We start from the raw sequence: 20795 nt of genomic DNA, 5'->3' as shown, positions 1-20795 counted from the left end.
TTTTTGATAGGCATTTGCTTCCATAATAATGAAACCTACTCCCTCTGAATGGATTTTTTTAGGCCAAATACTTTTTCTTGAACCTATCGAACTTCAGTTTTTGAGTTTCAACGCGAAAACGCAAGTATCAATGTCAGGACGATAGCAGTAGCTATTTCAGGTCATTGTGGATTGTAGGCAAAAGTTAAAAAAATGTCAGGTTTGCTAAGCTTTCGAACAATAGCATTTTCGTATAGCTGCTGCATGTAGAACTTGAAATGTAGAGCGTAAAATCATTTTATCCTACTAAGTGATCCTGCTGAAATTATCTGGAGACTACAAAATTTTCTAAGCCCCTTATTTTATTAGTAAGTAGGCCTGATACCTTTTTATCTTTCCTTAGGAAATATAATTTTTGCGCTCTCTTGAGCCAATACTGAAGACAATGACACATATCAATATCTACATTACACCGCCATTAAGTATATGAAAAAGACCCAACCCCACTGGGTTAATAAGTATAAAAATATTTGATTTTTAATAACAATATTATTATCTTACTTAAGTTTTGTAGTTATATATAGCAGTCACTCAGTAAATTATAGAAATGAAGATCTAAATTAAGATATTCTCTACATATACTTACATAACTTCAAAACGTTTCACTTTCATGTCATCAATATAACATCAATATTATGTACAATTAATGAAAAATAGACGCATTATGATATTAACTGTAATAATATTTAATTTCTAATGGTAATAATGTCATCAAACCACCTCAAGTTTCGTAGATTTGAATATCCAATACACAGCTGTACTAAGAAAATTATACACTGCAGAATCAGTTCTTAATAACAAATTGAATTGAGCTCTAAATAAGTCGGCAATTCTGCAGGTCATGGCCTTCGTGTAATAGCCTATTGTTTATTGTAGTGTGTGTTTTGTTCTGAAATTCAATCAAGTCGGCCGTGATTCAATAAAATTAGTTCTCAAAAGTGACAACAGATGGATTTTGGAAAATAGGAAAATTATGTAGGAAAATTGACATTTCACTGAAAACTACTATTTTTCCGAAAAACTTTGGATGCCAGGCATGAAAATGAGGGGTCACTCATTAAAATCCGTTCAGCCGTTTCCCCGTAATTTCCATTATCAGTTCAAATTATGTATATATATATATATATATATATATATATATATAATTAATACTTCGTTGCTAGGGAAACGTTGACAGCAGACGAGCAAAAATTTCAGTGTTTTTGTTTTGCCGCATAATGTTTATGTGAATATTCTTCAAGCGTGAAAGAAAACATTTGATAGAAGCGAGCTTTGGAAAGCAGTCAGCATTACAATTTAAATGACGTTCCTATAGGCTTACTATCAGCTTCAAGATAATTATTTTCACGCACATTTTAGTGATTATCTTTTATCTTCCCCTCAAGATATTGAACCAGTTTGTATAAATGACCGCTCGAACCTGAATCTACTTTCCGTATTGGAGCTGAGTGACAACCTTATCTTTCATTTCCATGAACTCTTCCTCAAAAAGTTAGAAAATTCTGATAAGCACCTTATCCTTATCCAGCCACCTCACAAGGGTAACAGGTTGGAATAGGATATGATCTGAAATACGTATTACCTAGTAATACTTACATTTACAATAACAATCATTATTATTCTATTAATGACTTCAAAGTACAGTATTTTACTAATGACTCCGAAGATCAAATTCTGACTTTTTTATCTTTTATACATTGAGTGCAAAAAAACTGTTATTAGCGATTATTACAGATAACGGAGTTATTGACTGATAAGTGTTCCTGCCGATCTGAAGCTGCACTCGAGCGTGTGTCCCATCCTCGTTTGAGTTGATTTCCTTGTTGGGTTTTTTCTGAGGTTTTCCTCAACCGTAAGTCGAATACCAGGTAATTTGTGGCGAAACCTCGGCCTGATCTCGCCAAATACTTCTCGTTATGACCAATTCAATCGACACTAAATAATATAGTAGGTGATAGAGTCGTTATATAACCACCTTTAAAAAAGGCTATAGACCAGGCTTGCACAAGATTTGCGCTCTCCGAGCCGGCTCACAGCTCATGAGCGGAATGCAGATATTAGCTGCGCTCTGTATAAGGGTGGACTGGAAGAAGGGGTGATATCGTACAAAATAAACACTAAAGGAAGTACTATTACGAGTGCTTATGAAGTGAATTCCCGTTCAGTGTTTGCAAATTATCTTGGACTATTATTAATTAATTAATAAATATTTATTTTACAGAAGTAATAGAAATTCTATAGCTACTTAAATGTACAATATCATTTTGTTATATTTTTATTTATCAGTACATCAAAACGAGGTTTTATGCTGTTGGCAGCTGAAAGGAACAGTAGCCTACTGATCATAATGAAACATCAGTTACAGATGTTCGATGTCTTCCTTTATTAAAATTCATTATAGAAAACAGTTGCTCACAAAAATAAATGTTGAGTCAAACATGGCAATCATTGTCACAGCCAGCTTGTGTAGTCGTGGATATTATTGCTAATATTTAGTCTTGTAAAACTCAATCAGGGTAGTAGTATTATTCAAACGATCTTTAGGTCACATTGAAGATCAATACGCTCGAGCTGCAAATCGTTAAATGTTAAATGTTACGTTCCGTCTTTTAGATTCCTCCATACTGTACTGTAGCAGTAGGTAAGCAACGTGAAACAGTTACTGAGAATAGGCCTACACACTGCACTCCACTAGATAGCTGAGTGGTCGTTTCCCTCTCCTCTACCTATTGCAAGTCTATGTCATTCTGACGTATCTTCCTCTCCGTTTCGGCGAGCGGTAAACACCGCTCTCCCGCTCCGAAGGAGCGCGCGCGCTCGTTGAGCGCTGTTTGTGCAGGCCTGCTATAGACTAAGGACATAAGATACTATCAGAGATATTAAAATATAGAACTGTAGGAAGGTGAGATATACGAACATTCAGAATTAATCCTTACCTTTCTGATTGATTATTTAACGACGCTGTATCGACTGCATCATAGTTATACGCGTATTATTTTCGTGAAAGTGGTGATAAGGTTGTATTTGGCGCGATAAATAAGAGGATTCGACGTAGGTTTACTTGACATTCGTGTTCCAGTTGGAAAAATCCTTAGAAAAAGTCGAACGAAGTCATCAGCCCAAGCGGGATTAGAAATGCACGCACGACCACAGACAAGGAGTTCGAATTCAGCTTGTTAACCACTGATTTGCGTCGATGGCGCCTAAACAGTACAGCTTGATTATTATTTATTATTACCATTATTTGAGGAGCTTCTTTTCAAAACGATTCTCGACAATTCCCTGTGGGCAGTCACGAAAAACGTTTTTAGGTCTAAAATTTCTTACCAGCTGGGCAAGAGACATTATGAAACCGAAGAGGGTGAGTGCATTTAGAATCAAATGGAAGCATGAGACTCTTTGATTCCAAAGCTGGAACTAATATTTTGTAGCAATTTTGCTGTGAAAAAGAGTCAATTTGATTCCAATAGTCACATTTAACGCAGGATTTTAGTGGTTTAGAGAGCGTTCTGAATCCAAATAATGACATTTGTATGTAGAGTTATATTTGAAGAACGCATGGACACAGGGAACTAATTTTCGTTATCAGGTGGACAAGAGACGTTTTGAAAATTAGTTCTCCATTTATTATTATTCACTGTTTTTATTATTATTTATGATGATTATTATTTATTATTATTATTGCTTACTTACTGGCTTTTAAGGAACCCGGAGGTTCTTTGCCGCCCTCACATAAGCCCGCCATAGGTCCCTATCCTGAGCAAGATTAATCCAGTCTCTATCATCATATCGCACCTCCCTCAAATCCATTTTAATATTATCTTCCCATCTACATCTCGGCCTCCCCAAAGGTCTTTTGCCCTCCGGCCTCCCAATTGAGGGGCTTAGAACAAAAACCAGGTAAGTGACGGAAACCTAGTTTTGAGGAAATTACAGTTAAAGTTCTACATGCAATGAAATATTATACACTAGTTTGGTGAAATGATGCCCATATAGCAGCACTGCACAGTGTGATCACTTACCTGATTTTATCGCAAAGAAACATCCTTTTGGGCTATCACAACACACACTTATCTCATTTGTTTAATAATGTCACTTACCTGCTTTTAGTTCTAAGTCCCTCAATTAACACTCGATATGCATTTCTGGATTCGCCCATACGTGCTACATGCCCTGCCCATCTCAAACGTCTGGATTTAATGTTCCTAATTATGTCAAGTGAAGAATACAATGCGTGAAGTTTTGTGTTGTGTAACTTATTATTATTATTATTATTATTATTATTATTATTATTATTATTATTATTATTTGTGCAAAAAGGATCATTATTAGATTTGAGAAACAATAACTTCATCAGAATTCCAGTGACGAAGAAAACATTACTCATTCCTTATTGAAGGATGTCTCGATCCACAAAAAAAAAAAATAATAATTTCTTTGTGCGTCATAGAGCATGTCATGCCTAATGCAATTTATTACTTTTGAACGAAATACGCGCAACATTAACTCAAAGCATAAAACATCACACATTGCGTGATTATGTAAGATTTAAACGAAGGTCAGTGTTATATCACATGTTGTCGTCTCGGTAACTCCGTTGACAGAGCGCTGGCTTATAACGAAAGCGGAACACGGTTTAAATCTCAACGATAGCGGAGTTATATTTATTACTTACTTACTGGCTTTTAAGGAACCCGAAGGTTCACTGCCGCCCTCACATAAGCCCGCCATAGGTCCCTATCCTGAGCAAGATCAATCCAGTCTCTATCATCATATCCCACCTCCCTCAAATCCATTTTAATATTATCTTCCCATCTACGTCTCGGTCTCCCCAAATGTCTTTTCCCTTCCGGCCTCCTAACTAACACTCTATATGCATTTCTGGATTCGCCCATACGTGCTACATGCCCTGCCCATCTCAAACGTCTGGATTTAATGTTCCTAATTATGTCAGGTGAAGAATACAATGCGTGTAGTTCTGCGTTGTGTAACTTTCTCCATTCTCCTGTAACTTCATCTCTCTTAACCCCAAATATTTTCCTAAGCACCTTATTCTCAAACACCCTTAACCTATGTTCCTCTCTCAAAATGAGAGTCCAAGTTTCACAACTATAAAGAACAACCGGTAATACAACTGTTTTATAAATTCTAACTTTCAGATTTTTTGACAGCAGACTGGATGATAAAAGCTTCTCAACCGAATAATAACAGGCATTTCCCATATTTATGCTGTGTTTAATTTCCTCCCGAGTATAATTTATATTTGTTACTGTTGCTCCCAGGTATTTGAATTTTTCCACCTCTTCAAAGGATAAATTTCGGATTTTTATATTTCCATTTCGTACAATATTCTCGTCACGAGACATAATCATATACTTTGTCTTTTCGGGATTTACTTCCAAACCTATATCTTTACTTGCTTCCAGTAAAATTCCTATGTTTTCCCTAATCATTTTTGGATTTTCTCCTAACATATTCACGTCATACGCATAGACAAGAAGCTGATGTAACCTGTTCAATTCCAAACTCTCTCTGTTATCCTGGACTTTCCTAATGGCATACTCTAGAGCAAAGTTCAAAAGTAAAGGTGATAGTGCATCTCCTTGCTTTAGCCCACAGTGAATTGGAAACGCATCTGACAGAAACTGACCTATACGGACTCTGCTGTACGTTTCCCTGAGACACATTTTAATTAATCGAACTAGTTTCTTGGGAATACCAAATTCAATAAGAATATTATATAAAACTTCTCTCTTAACCGAGTCATATGCCTTTTTGAAATGTATGAATAATTGATGCATTGTACCCTTATACTCCCATTTTTCTCCATTATGTGTCGAATACAAAATATTATTATATATTTATATTAATTATATATAGTTATATTTATTAATTAATTCATTATTTATTTAATCTGGTGGAGTTAAGACCATGAAGGCTTCTACACCACACTACCAGAATACAAATAGTAGTTGTATTTGCGGTGGACAAAGCAAATGTTTTGCATATTGTTATCTGCCTCAGAAAGCGATTTCTCCTGAACTACTGGATGAATGTTCCTCATACTCAGTCACTCTAGATGTCACTTTATCTACTAAATCTACTTTATCTACTAAAACAATCATTATCTACTTAAAAATTATAAAGATTTTTGACTTATTGAAAATCAGCTTTAAAGATTATCTTTTTATTCCAATAACTGGACATAAAATGAATACACAATCTTCACGGAACATGTAACCCTGTTAATCAGTAGAGTTGAGACCTCCGTCTGAGCTACGACGTGCTATTGCCCGCAGGTTCTCCGAATGAGCGTGATGCCGAAGAAGGTCTCCGAGTTCTTTACGTCGCTGGTGCTGGACACAATGGCCACGAGGGAGCGGGAGGGCATCGTGCGACCCGATATGCTACAGCTTCTCATGCAGGCGAAGAGAGGCAACCTGCACGACGAACATTCTGACTACGAGGTCAAGGACACCAAGAGGCGTGAGTGCACAGCGACATTGAGCCGCGGTTTTGCTTCCGCTCTTATGTCATCGTACTTTTAGTAAAGAACAGTGCCACAATTACTGACTGACGAACACTCCATGTTAAAATGATGATATTGTCGGACCATCGGATCTGTGCCCCTTCAGCGCTGTTGTCGTTCTTGAAAAAGTTAACGCCTGTACTCACTCCATTCCACCCGCTTTCCTCCTACCACGTTTAACAATAGGCCACGAACCTTGCCGAATAGGGATGTTGCCAAACTTCCGTCAAATTGTGTCATAAATAACTGGTCCTCCATGCTAGAATATCATTTCTTTCAATCTTGTATTTCTACAATTTTTAAACCTAAATCCCATGTCTCGAATCACTTTCCGCAGCGTTTCTCTCCAAGCTTGGAAAATATTGTCTCTCGCAACCTTCAGTAATTTCTTCAATGTCGGAACTTCATTCCACACGGTATAAAATTCTTGTATCTTTCTTCTTAAAAAACATCGGTTCATATCATCTACAAGAATTAAAGGTTCCCTTGGTCTGTTCCTCCCTGGTGATTCTAGCTTTTCATCTCCTGCACAGCCTCCCTCTCTCCTGATTTTCTTTGTTAGGTGCTCTGACCTGCCTATATAAATTATAAATTACATAAAAATGTTGTATTATTAGTATTAGTTAAGTAAGTAATTTTAATACGTAATCAATTGAAATAGAATAAGCCCCACCTGTGATCGCAGCTGCTCCTATCGTTGCCCGATTTATAGGAAACAGATATTGACGTGTTTGTTTCTCTTAATCGCAAAATGCTATTACGTACTTGCTTAATAATATTTCTTTCACCACTCCGTGCTACAGTGTTCATATTGAGTTGACAACACTGGACTGCAAGTGCAAATAAACTGTCCCGCAAGAAGGCTCAAAATTGTGAGTAGTGGGGGAGAGAAAGGGAGAGAGCTAGAAAAGAGAGAAATAGGAATTCAGGGAGAGAAATGAATTACCGAGGCTGAGAAGGAATTAGGGTTCAGTTCGCATATTTTACGGGGGCACAGATCCGATGGTCCGACAATAATAACAATGTTTTTCTTTAAAAATGTATAATCTTATTTGAAAACGTATACTGATGAAAAAAATTAAATTATAAATGTATAGGCCCCTCTACAATCATATAATCAATGAAAAAGCCAAGAACTAACAGTTCACTGATCACATTACATTTGTTATTTCTTCCCCCACTTTCTCTGCGTTATTTTGTTCCCCACCCAGACCCTACAGATCACAAATAGAAGCTCAGTATGTTACTTTGTCCGGTAAAGTTTTCATTTAAATGCTAAAATTGGAGAAGTCAAGTTTTGAAACTATACCTACGAGCAGGCACGTTTTCGAAACAACATAGTTGGATAATAATACATTATGCAACGAGCCTATAATGGTAGTAATTAAGACGCGAGTATGTTTATGAAACGAGCGCAAGCGAGTTTCATAATTTTCATACGAGCGTCTTAGTTACCATTATAGGCAAGTTTCATATGACTTTTTATGCTCGACCACATTTCTAAGTTGAAATTATTCATAAATATTCATGTTATTCTTATCTGACTGGGGAGCGGAACTGACCTTGTGCAATATCTCGTAAATTGTGAGATGTGCGCAGACGCGAAAGTATTGATTTTTTCCGAGAAACAAATGTCATTGATTTTGATATAATCTAGAGAGTAAAATAAACATTAATCTTGATATAACCTTGAAATTGATTTAGACATTGAAAAACGGCACGACAAATTGAATTTATTTGAATATTATTTACAATTAACGCAAATTATTATAGTAACAGAACATAACCTTCTGCGACAGTATTGGATTTCCAGCCTCCGTGACGTTTCGCTAGTTGTCTTTCGATTGCATATCCGAGAATAATCGATACTTGCGCTTTCATATTGCTACAATGGTGTTTTCTGATTGGTGGAACACCTGAACTTTAATGAATAGGTGTACTTTAATGAGGTCCATTAAAGGGCTGCTACCAGGTGTATAGGCTAATTACTACATTTCGGCATGGTCGAGCATAAATTTACTAAAGATTTGATTATTTTTGGTCTTACAGAATATCTGTTATGGTAACAATTAATATTTGAGAAAAATTCTTTCTGGCGCCGGGGATCGAAACCTGGTACTTGGTTCTACGTACCAAGCGCTCTCACCATTGAGCTACGCCTAAGTCCATTCCACAGCACCAGATCGAACTCCCCTCCTACAGTGTTATTTCCCTTAGTGGCCTGACTCCAAGTTGGGCATGTGTGTTGACGTTAATGTTCAAGCCAACTGTCATTATATAAGGAGCGCACTCAGCTGAGTGACTAATGGCCGGGATTCCACAATAAAGTGCACAGTAATCTGTTGTTAGAAGAATTTACTAAAGATTTTATTATTTTTGGTCTTACAGAATAATATCTGTTATGGTAACAATTAATATTTGAGGAGAAAAATTCGTTCTGGCGCCGGGGATCGACACCGGGTACTTGGTTCTACGTACTAAGCGCTCTCACCATTGAGCTACGCCGAAGTCCATTCCACAGCATCAGATCGAACTCCCCTCCTACAGTGTTATTTCCCTTAGTGGCCTGACTCTAAGTTGGGCATATATGTTGACGTTAATATTCAAGCCAACTGTCATTATATAAGGAGCGCACTCAGCTGAGTGACTAATGGCCGGGATTCCACAGTAAAGTGCACAGTAATCTGTTGCTAGAAGAATTTACTAAAGATTTTATTATTTTTGGTCCTACAGAATAATATCTGTTATGGTAAGAATTAATATTTGGATTGGACTTCGGCGTAGCTCAATGGTGAGAGCGCTTGGTACGTAGAACCAAGGACCCAGGTTCGATCCCCGGCGCCGGAGCGAATTTTTCTCCTCAAATATTAATAGTTGGATAAGCTATGATTTGGAAAGAAACAACACAAAAATCTTCAATGCAAATTAAATTTTCTATTTCAAGATTTCAAATCAAAAGTTATACATCTTTAATGAAGTAATTTAATGTCAATGATGAGTAAAAAGCTAATAACTTACTAAAAAAACTTAAAATACTCTCATAATTATAAAGTCAATGTAAATTAAATTTTGTATTACATGACTTCAAATCAAAAGTTATACATTGTTCATTAAATAGTTTAAGGTCAATGATTATTAAAAAAAAATAGATTGCTTACTAAAACAATTGAAAATACTCTCATAATGAAAAAGTTTTCAAATGTTCTTCAGCACAATGAACTGATTCAGAGTCTGGTTCACCACAACAGTCAACAACTGATTCAACATTCTGGGGTTTATCAGCACGATTTGCATTCAGGAGGTTCATGTAGAAAGATAATCCGGCCTAATTTTTCCATCCATTGCCGAAAAGTTTTGTTAGAAGATTGTTAATATCATTTAATTTCGATGCTTTAATGTTGTTCCCTTTGCGATAAATTGAGGCTCAATATAAAAAATGTTGTCCCCCTTTTCGACAACACTTCTATGAAATACGGAGTAAGTAAGTTATGGAACACCTTTTGAAGGATCAGACACATTTTGGCACATCAACCATATTTTTCCTATTAAATTGAGTGAGAGAAGAGACATATGAAAAGAAAATTCCTAGCCTTTTAATAAAGGCCTGGTAATTAAATAAAGACTGGGGAACGGATTATTATACACTGAAAGGTAGAGATGATCTTTCAAATAGACTACTTGATTATTTATGCATACATAACAGTTTCCAAAGTAGATAAAAGTTCCGTCAGGTATAAACAACTGTGGCGATTCAAGGCTGCTTGATGTTCGGGACTTCGGGAGTGATCAATCTCTTGTCGCCCTCGGTAGCATAGTTGGTATAGCGCTGGTCTTCTATGCTCAAGGTTGCGGGTTCGATCCCGGCCGAGGTCGATGGCATTTAAGTGTGTTTAAATGCGACAGGCTCATGTCAGTAGATTTACTGGCATGTAAAAGAAAAAATTCCGGCACACCGGCGACACTGATATAACCTCTGCATTTGCGAGCGTCATTAAATAAACCATAATTAAAAAAAAAACAGCCGACCTGGGTGGCGCAAGCCGTAGAGGCACGCAATGACTCTACAGCATGGTCCGAAGGGTTGTGGGTTCGAGTCCCGCCTCGGGCATGGGTGTTGTGTTGGTGTTAGTTTAGGAAAAAGAAACAGAAACCTGCAAAACAGCAATCTTTAGGAAAAATGGCCTCTGGCCGGATATAGAAAAAAAAATCTCGACGTCTCGAAACACTCACAAGCAGTCTTTACGTCAACGACTCGTCGTATAAAACATTGTCGGGCGGGTTTTCGGCTTTGCGGGCGCTGTTAGTCTTGCTTTCTCGATCGTTGTTGATCTCTAGTTATGGCTATGCCGTACGGACCAATAATTGCTTTACTGAGTATAACATGTTCTTATTTGTAGAACTTGATGATACGGACATCATAGCCCAAGCTCTTCTGTTCTTCCTCGCTGGTTTCGACACGGCCTCCACTCTCTTGTGTTTCACCTCATACGAGCTGGCAGTGAATCCAGAAATACAAACTAGACTGCAGCAGGAGATCGACGAGACACTTAAAGAAGGCGGTGGGAAATTTACTTACGAAGCGGTGAACAGCATGAAGTATCTCGACATGGTTGTGTCAGGTGGGTTCCACGGTATAATATTGTGAAATCTTTGCTATTAGGACTGTTAAGCTGACATTAATAGTCTACTAATAATGACTTAGCTCACCTATTCATAGTTACATGGCTCATCTGTTCCATCTCATATGTACAATATACCGTTTTCATTATACACTAGGACAGTGATGTCAAAGCAAGCGCATTTTTCTGACCTTGACGTCGTGCGCGGGCATTAAGCGCTGGGTATGCTAGGAGGAAAAAAGCAGCCTGTTGGATTAAGAAAACAGTGGTGCACAAACTTCAAACGGAACGTGAAATTTTATGTCGCTATTTTTATATGGCTTCTTTTTGTTTGTTATTTTCTATATCGTCTGTAAAACAAAAGTACTAACACCTATTTCTTAGCCTAATATTGCAGTTGTGTTTTAAACGTTAATAACAAAATAAAGAGTAAAGAAGGAATATTCACACAAATTCCATAATAACTACAACTATACTGTACTAAGTGAATTAAAAACATCATTCATAAAGAAAGTGTTATCCCAAAGAAAGACACTGAATATGACATGATAAGTTGAAATTGATGTTGATGGTATCTTTAGCCTTATAAAAGTAATCAAAACAATATTATAGTACAAAGCAAAGTTGTCTAGGTATATGTTTTAACTGTAACTAATATTACATAATAAAACTCTTATCGCATTATGCTTTTAGGTGATATTGGTGCTCAACTTTCTGTTATGAGAATATTAAATTATTTCGAAATCTGCTAAGCTATAGAGCTGACGCTTTACCAACACATATGCACATATCTTTTGTTTGTGATGTAACAATATTTGCTTTGTTAATTCATTTCCTTACAACATTTTTCCTGCGAGTATTTTCAAACATTTTAATACACTATCTTCAGTAATACGTATTTACGATATGTTAGATTTACGAAAACATTGTTTTAGTACCTGTAAGGCTACTAAACGAACATATCTGAAAATTTCACTTTTCTGTAAAAAAAGTTGAGAAAATATTTATTTTGAATAAAAAAGCAAACTTGTGAAAAATGAGCATTAAAATTAAAACTTACATTCTCATAATGCACTTATACTTCTCAGACAAATCTAAAAATTAACATGGATACAGTTTTAATAAGTTCTCCTCCCTTTATCCATTGAATCAGTGCTGGCCATCCCTGTATATAGCTCGACCAAGCGGTATATACTAACTCTTTCGTCTGTCTCTTTCCTTTCCGTTGTAAAGCGCTCAGGATCTCCTGGGCTCTAAAGCTCTCGCTCGCTCCTATGGGCATCAGGTGACATCACTGCACTAGGACATTGTTTGGCTGTGAATGGTTATAATTTTGAGGGTCTGTTGTAAAGTGTGGTTCGTAATATTCTTTTTTTTTTTTTCAGTTTATGGCCTACTCAGCTTGATTTTGCATACTTATTTGTGTCAAGTTTGAAGTTCACGAAACAAGTTGTAAATAGTTAAAACATATTTCCTCGAATCCACAGAGACTCTGAGGCTGTACCCACCTGCCGCGGCTGTGGACCGTGTCTGCGTTCGACAATACACTCTGAATGCCGACCCTCCCTGCGAGATGAGCCCGGGAGAAGCCCTCTTCATCCCCATCATTGGCCTGCATCGCGACCCCGAATACTTCCCTGACCCGGAACGCTTCGATCCTGAGAGGTTCAGCGAGGAGAACAAAGCTAAAATCAACCCCTTGACGTACATCCCTTTTGGAATGGGACCCAGGATCTGTATCGGTGAGTATGAATAAACCTGAGTCTTGTTTTGGCCAAAAACCATGAGAAATAACGTCTGAATATGCAAACACTTCATAAGTCAATGCAAGACGTACAGTACAAAATAAATTTATTCCTTACAGTCCCCTACAAATTTGGTCCATGTGCTCCATGGCGTAAAAGAAATCAATGATGAATGTCAAATTTTTTCAAAGATCTTTATCGTCTTCAAAATTTGTAGAGATAATCCCAATTAATTCATTCGTGTAACATTTTTTGTTTCAGTAATTGAGAGTATCAAGAGTTTTCCGCGAAAACTAGTGCTTTGCAATCATTAGAGGGGGATGAAATTTTGATTTCTATAATGCGAGTATATTTATGTACAGTAGTGGCAAAAAACCGGACCGACCCTTGTAGCTGATTTCAGAGAATTGTTCACTCAGAGCACGATAGACTGGTAACTAAGACTTTCGTGTTTGGAATCCTTCCTGGAAAGGAAACTTTTATTTTGTTCCTTATTCAAATTTATTCCCAATACTTTTCGATTGCAGCGATATTTTACTACTTAATTAACTTATTATTCCCAGAACATGAATTTTACCAGCAGTCGAAAAGTATTGCGGATAAATTTGAATAAGGAACAAAAAAAAGTTTCCTTCCCAGGCAGGATTCGAACCACGAAAGTCTTAGTTACTAGTCTATCGTGCTCTGGAGTGAATAAGGCTCTGAAATCAGCTACAAGGGTCGGTCTTGTTTTTTTTTTTTTTGCCACTACTGTACTATTGGCAACACTGATTGTAATGTTCGCCATCTATTCATAAGTGATAACTATAGTAGTTACACTTATGAACAAATTATCGGTTAGTATCGATTAGTCGCGGTCAGATTTCTTTGAACGCTAGTGTACGTACGAACATACTTAAACCATACACATACGTAAATATCAAGTTCCTAGTCTCAGGACGTGTCTTCTTACCAACTGAGCAGAATTTAATTATATTTGCAATCTTGTGGACAAAGTGAATATGGTACACTGACGTTCAAAGGTATCCTATCTACGATTTTTTGATCGGGTAAACGAACCTTCTAACAACGGGATAAGTCAGAATCAAAGATATGAAAAATTGAAAAACTTTGAAAGAGTTCCGCTACTTGGGGTAGGTGGCACCATTATTGAGAGCCGTTAAAAAGTGTCAGGAAAAAATAAATATGCAGATTAAACTATAAACTATTCTTCTAATAGACAATATCAGCGGTTTCCAGCCAAACTTAGTGTTGTTTTATAATCAGTAGAGTGAAATGAAAAACTGAATTCTATAACACGGGTATATTTATCTATGATTGGCAACAGTGACTATTATCTTCGCCATCTATTCATAGAAGTAATAACTAAAGAATCCACACTCACACCAACAAATTATCGATCACTATCGATTAGTAGTGTCAGATATCTGACATTCTGGAATCCTGGGAAATGAGAATGCGGATGCTTAAGCAAAGGACAGCACTGCTCCTTACAGACCTGTTACTAAATCTACGTATTACTCTGTGAAAAGATTTATTAAATCTACATACTTAGACTTCAACAAACAAAATTTGATAACACAATCTCAAGGGAAAAAATGGAACTCTTTGCATCATAATCCACAGTTAATTCCCGATTTACCACGAAAATCGTCTGTAGCTGCATTTAGATTGGTAACAGGCCACGATTGTTTGGCCAAACACCTGCATAGAATTGGAATATATCAGTCCCCTAACTGCCCATTGTGCAACTCAAACCAAGAAATGGATTCGGAACACCTCAAAATCTGTGCTTCAGTGGCTGACCATGATAATATCTTTGAAAAATATTGGAGTGCAAGAGGTCAAATGACTTTATTGTCAAACGCCTGGCATTAGAAAACAACAACATATCTGACATTCAAACATATCCGACCTACGATTTTATGATCGTGTAAGCGATCTTTCCAACCAGGGGATAAGTCAGAACCATAGTTATTTCTTTTTAATTGGTGGCACTTTATATGCCTGTTTCAATAAGTTCCAGGTCTCTTATGGACCCTTGCCTTTCGCAGTCGTATGGAGAAATATGATTAATGTGACACTGACGTTTTCATCTTCCTTTTAGCTTCATCAGTGATGGAGATAAGTGAGCTGAGTTTAGTAAGTGAAGGGTGATCACTGAGCAAAGATATTAAAATTGACAAACTTTGAATGAGTTCTGCTAGTTCTCAATACGTGGCACCATTATTGTCAGTGAAAAAAGTGTCACGCAAAATGTAGATTAACCATAAATTATTCTCATAATTGACAATATCGCGGTTTTCAGCTAAACCCAGTGTTACTTTACTATCAATAGAGTAGGGTGAAAAATTGAATTCTATAATGCGGGTATATTTATCTACGATTGGCAACAATAACTGTTATTTTGGTCATCTATTCATAGAAATAATAACTAAAGAATCAACACTTACACCAACAAATTACCGATCACTATTGAATAGTAGGGTCAAATATATTTGAACGTCAGTGTACACATTTCCTCCGAATACTTTATTCTCCCCCTAAATCTCTCTCCAACAAAACTTCATTCCACTATTATTCAAAATCATCAATGTATTAATTTATCTTAATGTACAACAAGCTCTCTTAATTGTAGTTCTACTGCAAATATTATTCAAGTAAGACAGGATGGAAGTGCTTGCGATGTAAGAAGTAAAAAGAGAAAAACAATGCAAAGGGATACAAATTCTAAATTGGAGCAAAATGAGGGAAGGTTCTCTTAATATTACAGGAAACCGATTCGCTCTGATGGAAGTTAAGCTGGCAGTGGTGCACCTGTTATCCCGATTCACCCTCAAAGTGGTCGCCAAGACACCTGTTCCTCTCAAGATCGTGCAGAAGGGGTTCAACATGTCGATTGACGGCGGTTTCTGGCTGGGATTGGACAAGAGGAGCACTTGAACGAGCTCAGAAGTCTTTTCTGAGTGCATATCGCTTAAGATAGTGCCTGTGGCGCTTAAAAATCTCTATCGTGCATTCCACAAATATAATACTACATTATTTTCTACTCTGAAAATTTCACTGTCAAAGAAAAGCATCGTAACATAAGCCAGTGAATGTCGTTTATGAAAAAATTGCACTATGAAAGTCAGCCAGTTACTTAACAAGTTTGAAAAGACAGAAAATTGATATTTATTAAAAAGCATTACATGATTTTATTTTAGTAAACATATTAATATAGCACGCCATAATATAACGACATTTAAGAAATTTTTCTTATAGATTTTTAATATGATTTTTTGCAGTTATCTTAAAACTGCGCAAAAAATGGCTATGTACTGTATATGTATGTAGCATAGGATGTAGGAAAACCTAACGAGAGAAGAGAAACTGATTTTAAATGAACATTAAGATTAATGCTGTATTATGTCAAATTTCTGAAGGGGAAGTTTTCCTGACATATTTCTGTTAGAAGTAGTGACAGAGGAGAATCAGCAGAATTTACCATTTTGGCAGTATTTCTGGACGTGAAAGACTCTAACACTAGTATATTGTGACACAAGTGTGGAAAGTGAGATTTACGGGAACGAGGATGACTCTCGTCTTTTCAATTTAACACACATAGGCTATATTGCAGACTATTTTTTTGGACGATCGTAATTTAAATAAAAGCATGTATGAAAATGTATATTTTTCTAAATAAAGACTTCATAAGTAATAATAATCAACGAGCACAGAATACATAGAGTAGACAAGAACAGGTGAAGCCGCTCTTGTGGACAGTCGCTATCAGGATGCTACCAAAACATTGACTTCCGCTTAGCACATCGACAGTTGATTGTGGTGCTTCATCGTTGTTTTAATTTATCATCATCATCATCATCATCCTTCATGCATTAGGAAATTTATTCCTGTAGCAGCTACTGAAAATTGGTCCATCCATCTTTTGACTGGTCTTCCAATATCTCTTCTTCCCCGAGGTTTATACTTCCAAAACTTACATATATGGTATCCTGTCCTCCTGCATCCTTGAAATGTGAGACATCCATGTATTTCTATATTCTTCTAGTTTATTGTTTAATTCATATATCTCAAGTTCTTCTCTTATTTCTTCGTTTCTTTTATGTTCTATTTTCCTGCAACCTACTACGCTTCTAAAAAATTTCATCTCATTTGTTTGTAATCTAGGGGCATCTCTCTTTTTCATAACCCATGTTTCGCTTCCATATAGAAAACTGGGCACTGACATCACCTTATAAAATTTTAATAATGTAGCTTTTCTAGCTTTTGATTTCAGGGTTCTTCTTATTCCATTTATGTAATTAAATTTTTCTGTTTTTTTTTCTTTTTGATCATAGTCTCCTTTATAAGATAAGGTAACGCCCAAAAATTTAAATTTATTTACCTGTTCTATGATACTCTTTCCTATTACTATTTTAGATCTTACAGGAGATTTGCCACAAAATTCCATAGTTTTAATTCATAAATGAACTAATTTCAAGATGCCTACATATGGAATTCCTATTATCATAAGATCTTCTATAACGTAATAGCTATTTTTAAATGTTTTGGTAGCAACAAGATGGCGTCAGGTCCATCAAAGCCGCTTCATTCCGTCCAATGGTATTAAGATGCTACTGTCTACTCTATGTATTCTGTTCTCGTTGATTACAATAACAATGATTTCATTTGTTTCTATAACAACCGAGAACGTGCGGTGTTATCAACTTAAGGCTGGTTCACAATAAACCGGGAACGGAAACGATAACGAGAACGAGAACGGAAATATTGTTAAAATAAATTAATTAAATTTGAGCATTCTCAATTAACTATTCTGAATGCTCACATGTAAATACATTTATTTAAAATTATTTCCGTTCTCGTTGTCGTTTCTGTTTCCTGTTTATTGTGAACCAGCCTTTACGAAGCACGCAAACAGCAGTCGTAAGTAGGGGAAAAAGGGCATGATCGTCCAAAAAATAATTAAATGTTTTTTGTTCTTTATATGAGCGAACGATTTTTCTGCACTTTTGTACATGTATGAAATTAGTGTGAAAACAAAATGTTTTATATTCCTGAAATCATCTTCGTCGTCGTCATCATAATCATTATCACCATCATCTCCATCATAAGTACCTAGAGAATTTTAATATTTCACTTCTATAAGTTTCTAATGTATTTTTTTTCAAAAATACTGACAATCTTTTGTATTTATATTATGTGTATGTATGTACTTATGTATTCCATTAAATGTATACATTTTTTTCCTTAAATATACATGTTTTATTGATATTTATTTTTGTGTAGGCAGATGTAATCCTTAAAAGTCCTCAATAGTCTGCAAGTTATATGTCAATAAATTCTATCATAAAATGAAAACTAAGGAAAGTAACATGAAAACATTAATAACAAAGCTTTTCTCTTTACCAGTCCTGCTCTTTAAAAGGATGTCTCGTCATTGCAAAATCTTAGTGACGACAGCTTTCGCAGATATACTAGTAGAGTCAGAAAATACCGGAACTTCGGTTGGCAACGCCATGCTCTATAGGCAACACTCTGCCCTTTCAGTGTGGTATGTGACCTACTTTCCAGGCGTATAGACTCAGTGCAGCTGTGCATGAGAATGCGGAAACGAATCAAAATACAGTGCAGCTCTCAGCTTCGTTTTATTTACGTCAATATCTATTTTATTACAAAATATTTACAGTACAGATTTAGGTTTATGTCATACTTAAAAGTATATTAATATCTATTTTATTACAAAATAATTGTAATGAAACTTAATAATGATTTTACAGTTAGCTACATATGAAAATCAAATGAACTTTAATTAGGGTAAATTAGGGTCTGTTGGACAGTCGGGCATGTTGGACACTTTGAACTTTAACGTGTTACCTCGCCACTTGTGGGCACCACATTCTGCTAGAAGTCAATGACGGAAGTAGCCCCACTCGTGGCTACTTCCGTCATTGACTTCTGGCAGAATGTGGTGCCCACAAGTGGCGAGGTAACACGTTAAAGTTCAAAGTGTCCAACATGCCCGACTGTCCAACAGACCCTAATTTACCCTATATATTGAAGAGGACAGAAAATATCTATTTAGATTTTCATTCACATCTCGATCTCTCGATTTAATAGCTACCTGTGAGCAACAACCATAACAAGAAGGATTTTTTTTTTAAATGAGCAGTGGGTGATTAAGTACCAGATCCTTTACTTAGGACCCTTGCCTTATAAAGAATCTGAAGGGTGGCATATGGTTAGTTGGATAATGATTATTGTTGCTTAACTAATCTCTACTAGCAGCAGATTAGTCAGATGGACAGTGTTGGTTTGATATTAAGGTGTAAGGAATGTATTTGAGAAAATCAGAACAAGGAGGAGCAAAATAGTTATTATCGTTGACAAAGAGTATATTCCGTCGATGCTGCTGCCACCTACAGGCACATTAGTTGAAAAAAGGCTTTAAATCAGATAATTTAAAAATATCAGGCATAGAAACAGGTTACAAAAAGGACATTTCTTGATTTTTAAAAAATCCGCACGAACCCCGGACAAAGGCCCAAAAAAGGAGGACATGTCCGGATAAAAGAGGACTTTGGGCCCTATTTCACGAGAGTACAGATTACAAATTGCAGGCACACAACTGTACAAGCTGTTAAAAAGGAACATATTTTCTGTTTCACTAAAGTACAGGTAAACGCTTGTAAGTGGAAGTGAATTTGTACAAAGTTACAGACGTTATTTATACAACTGCACAGGCATTTCTTGAAAAGAGTACAAATTAGTATATTACACTAGTTGGGTGCCATTACAATTCTACCTACCTTCGCAGGTAGGCTAATTTATGTACAAGTGATTGTAAAGTGAATATTTTATACGGTGTAACATGCTTGATAGTTGTTCCGAGGAAGAAGAAGATCATAATGTGTTCGTCGGCGTAGAACATTTAAAGCGCGAACAAATGTGTATTTTGATAATGTCTTCGAGTTGGATGAGAGATTTAGAATGACTTCAGTTAAACTGGCACTGGCTTGAAAGATGACGTCACTTGTGCACCATCTAGTGCAATTGTATTTTTCCTTATACAAATGTACTAATATTTCGTGAAATGCATGTTGCACAAGTCTTGTCAAAATTGAATATTGTACTTGTACAATTGTAACTTTTAACTTATTATTTCGTGAAATAGGGTCCTGGTCACCCTAACCATATGGTTCCATTATTCATATACCACTATTCCGTAACACTTATATTCCGTGGTACTACCTGTACGTTTGGCATACGGCAAGAGCCCGCCTGTAGTACCCAGACAACCCACATCTCACGCGCATGTTCAAATTTTCGATCTTTTTATCGAGAAAACCAAATAAAATATCAACGTGAATTATTAATCATTCAACACTCCATTGCATCTAATATTAATAATAATAATAGTCTTATTTTCCCTGGCAGAGTTAAGGCCATCAGGCCTTCTCCTCCACTCAACCAGGATCAAATCACATACAGAAAAAATACATACCGGTATACAAATACGAACTTAAAAATAATAATAAACATAATTGAGTAAAAAAGAGAGATTGAATACATATACACAATCAGCATTAACTTTGAAATAACACAATAAAAAAAATATATATGTAATAAAAAAGAGACTGAATACATAATCACAAACAGAAAAATACATTCTAGTATACAAGTATTAACTTAAAAGAAAAAAAAAAGAATTAATACATATGAATATAATCTCACAACTAAAGGAATAGTACAATTAGTATGATCAGCACAGCACGTGTTACATTGAGACAATGACAATTACCTAGATATAAGTGTTAATGGAAAGATAAAGTAATGACTGTGTAAAATAATAATAATAATAAT

At 36.1% G+C, this 20795-nt stretch overlaps 1 protein-coding gene across 2 annotated transcripts in view; it reads left to right on the top strand.

Annotated features, from left to right (window-relative positions):
• Window positions 1-18187, top strand: part of LOC138695879 (cytochrome P450 9e2-like) — a 49794-nt gene extending 31607 nt beyond the window's left edge. For both annotated transcript variants that reach the window (XM_069820213.1, XM_069820211.1), the window contains exons 5-8: window positions 6339-6525; window positions 10966-11187; window positions 12675-12929; window positions 15706-18187. In XM_069820213.1, the coding sequence (XP_069676314.1) occupies window positions 6339-6525; window positions 10966-11187; window positions 12675-12929; window positions 15706-15875 (834 nt within the window). In that variant the 3' untranslated portion in view covers window positions 15876-18187. The remainder of the gene's footprint in view (window positions 1-6338; window positions 6526-10965; window positions 11188-12674; window positions 12930-15705) is intronic.
• The last annotated feature ends 2608 nt before the right edge of the window (window positions 18188-20795 follow it).

The sequence above is a fragment of the Periplaneta americana genome, chromosome 3 (genome assembly GCF_040183065.1).
Source record: "Periplaneta americana isolate PAMFEO1 chromosome 3, P.americana_PAMFEO1_priV1, whole genome shotgun sequence".
In the NCBI taxonomy this organism is placed as follows: Eukaryota; Metazoa; Arthropoda; class Insecta; order Blattodea; family Blattidae; genus Periplaneta; species Periplaneta americana.
The sequence above is the reverse complement of the archived record's forward strand: the minus strand, read 5'-3'. Positions and strand labels throughout refer to the sequence as shown.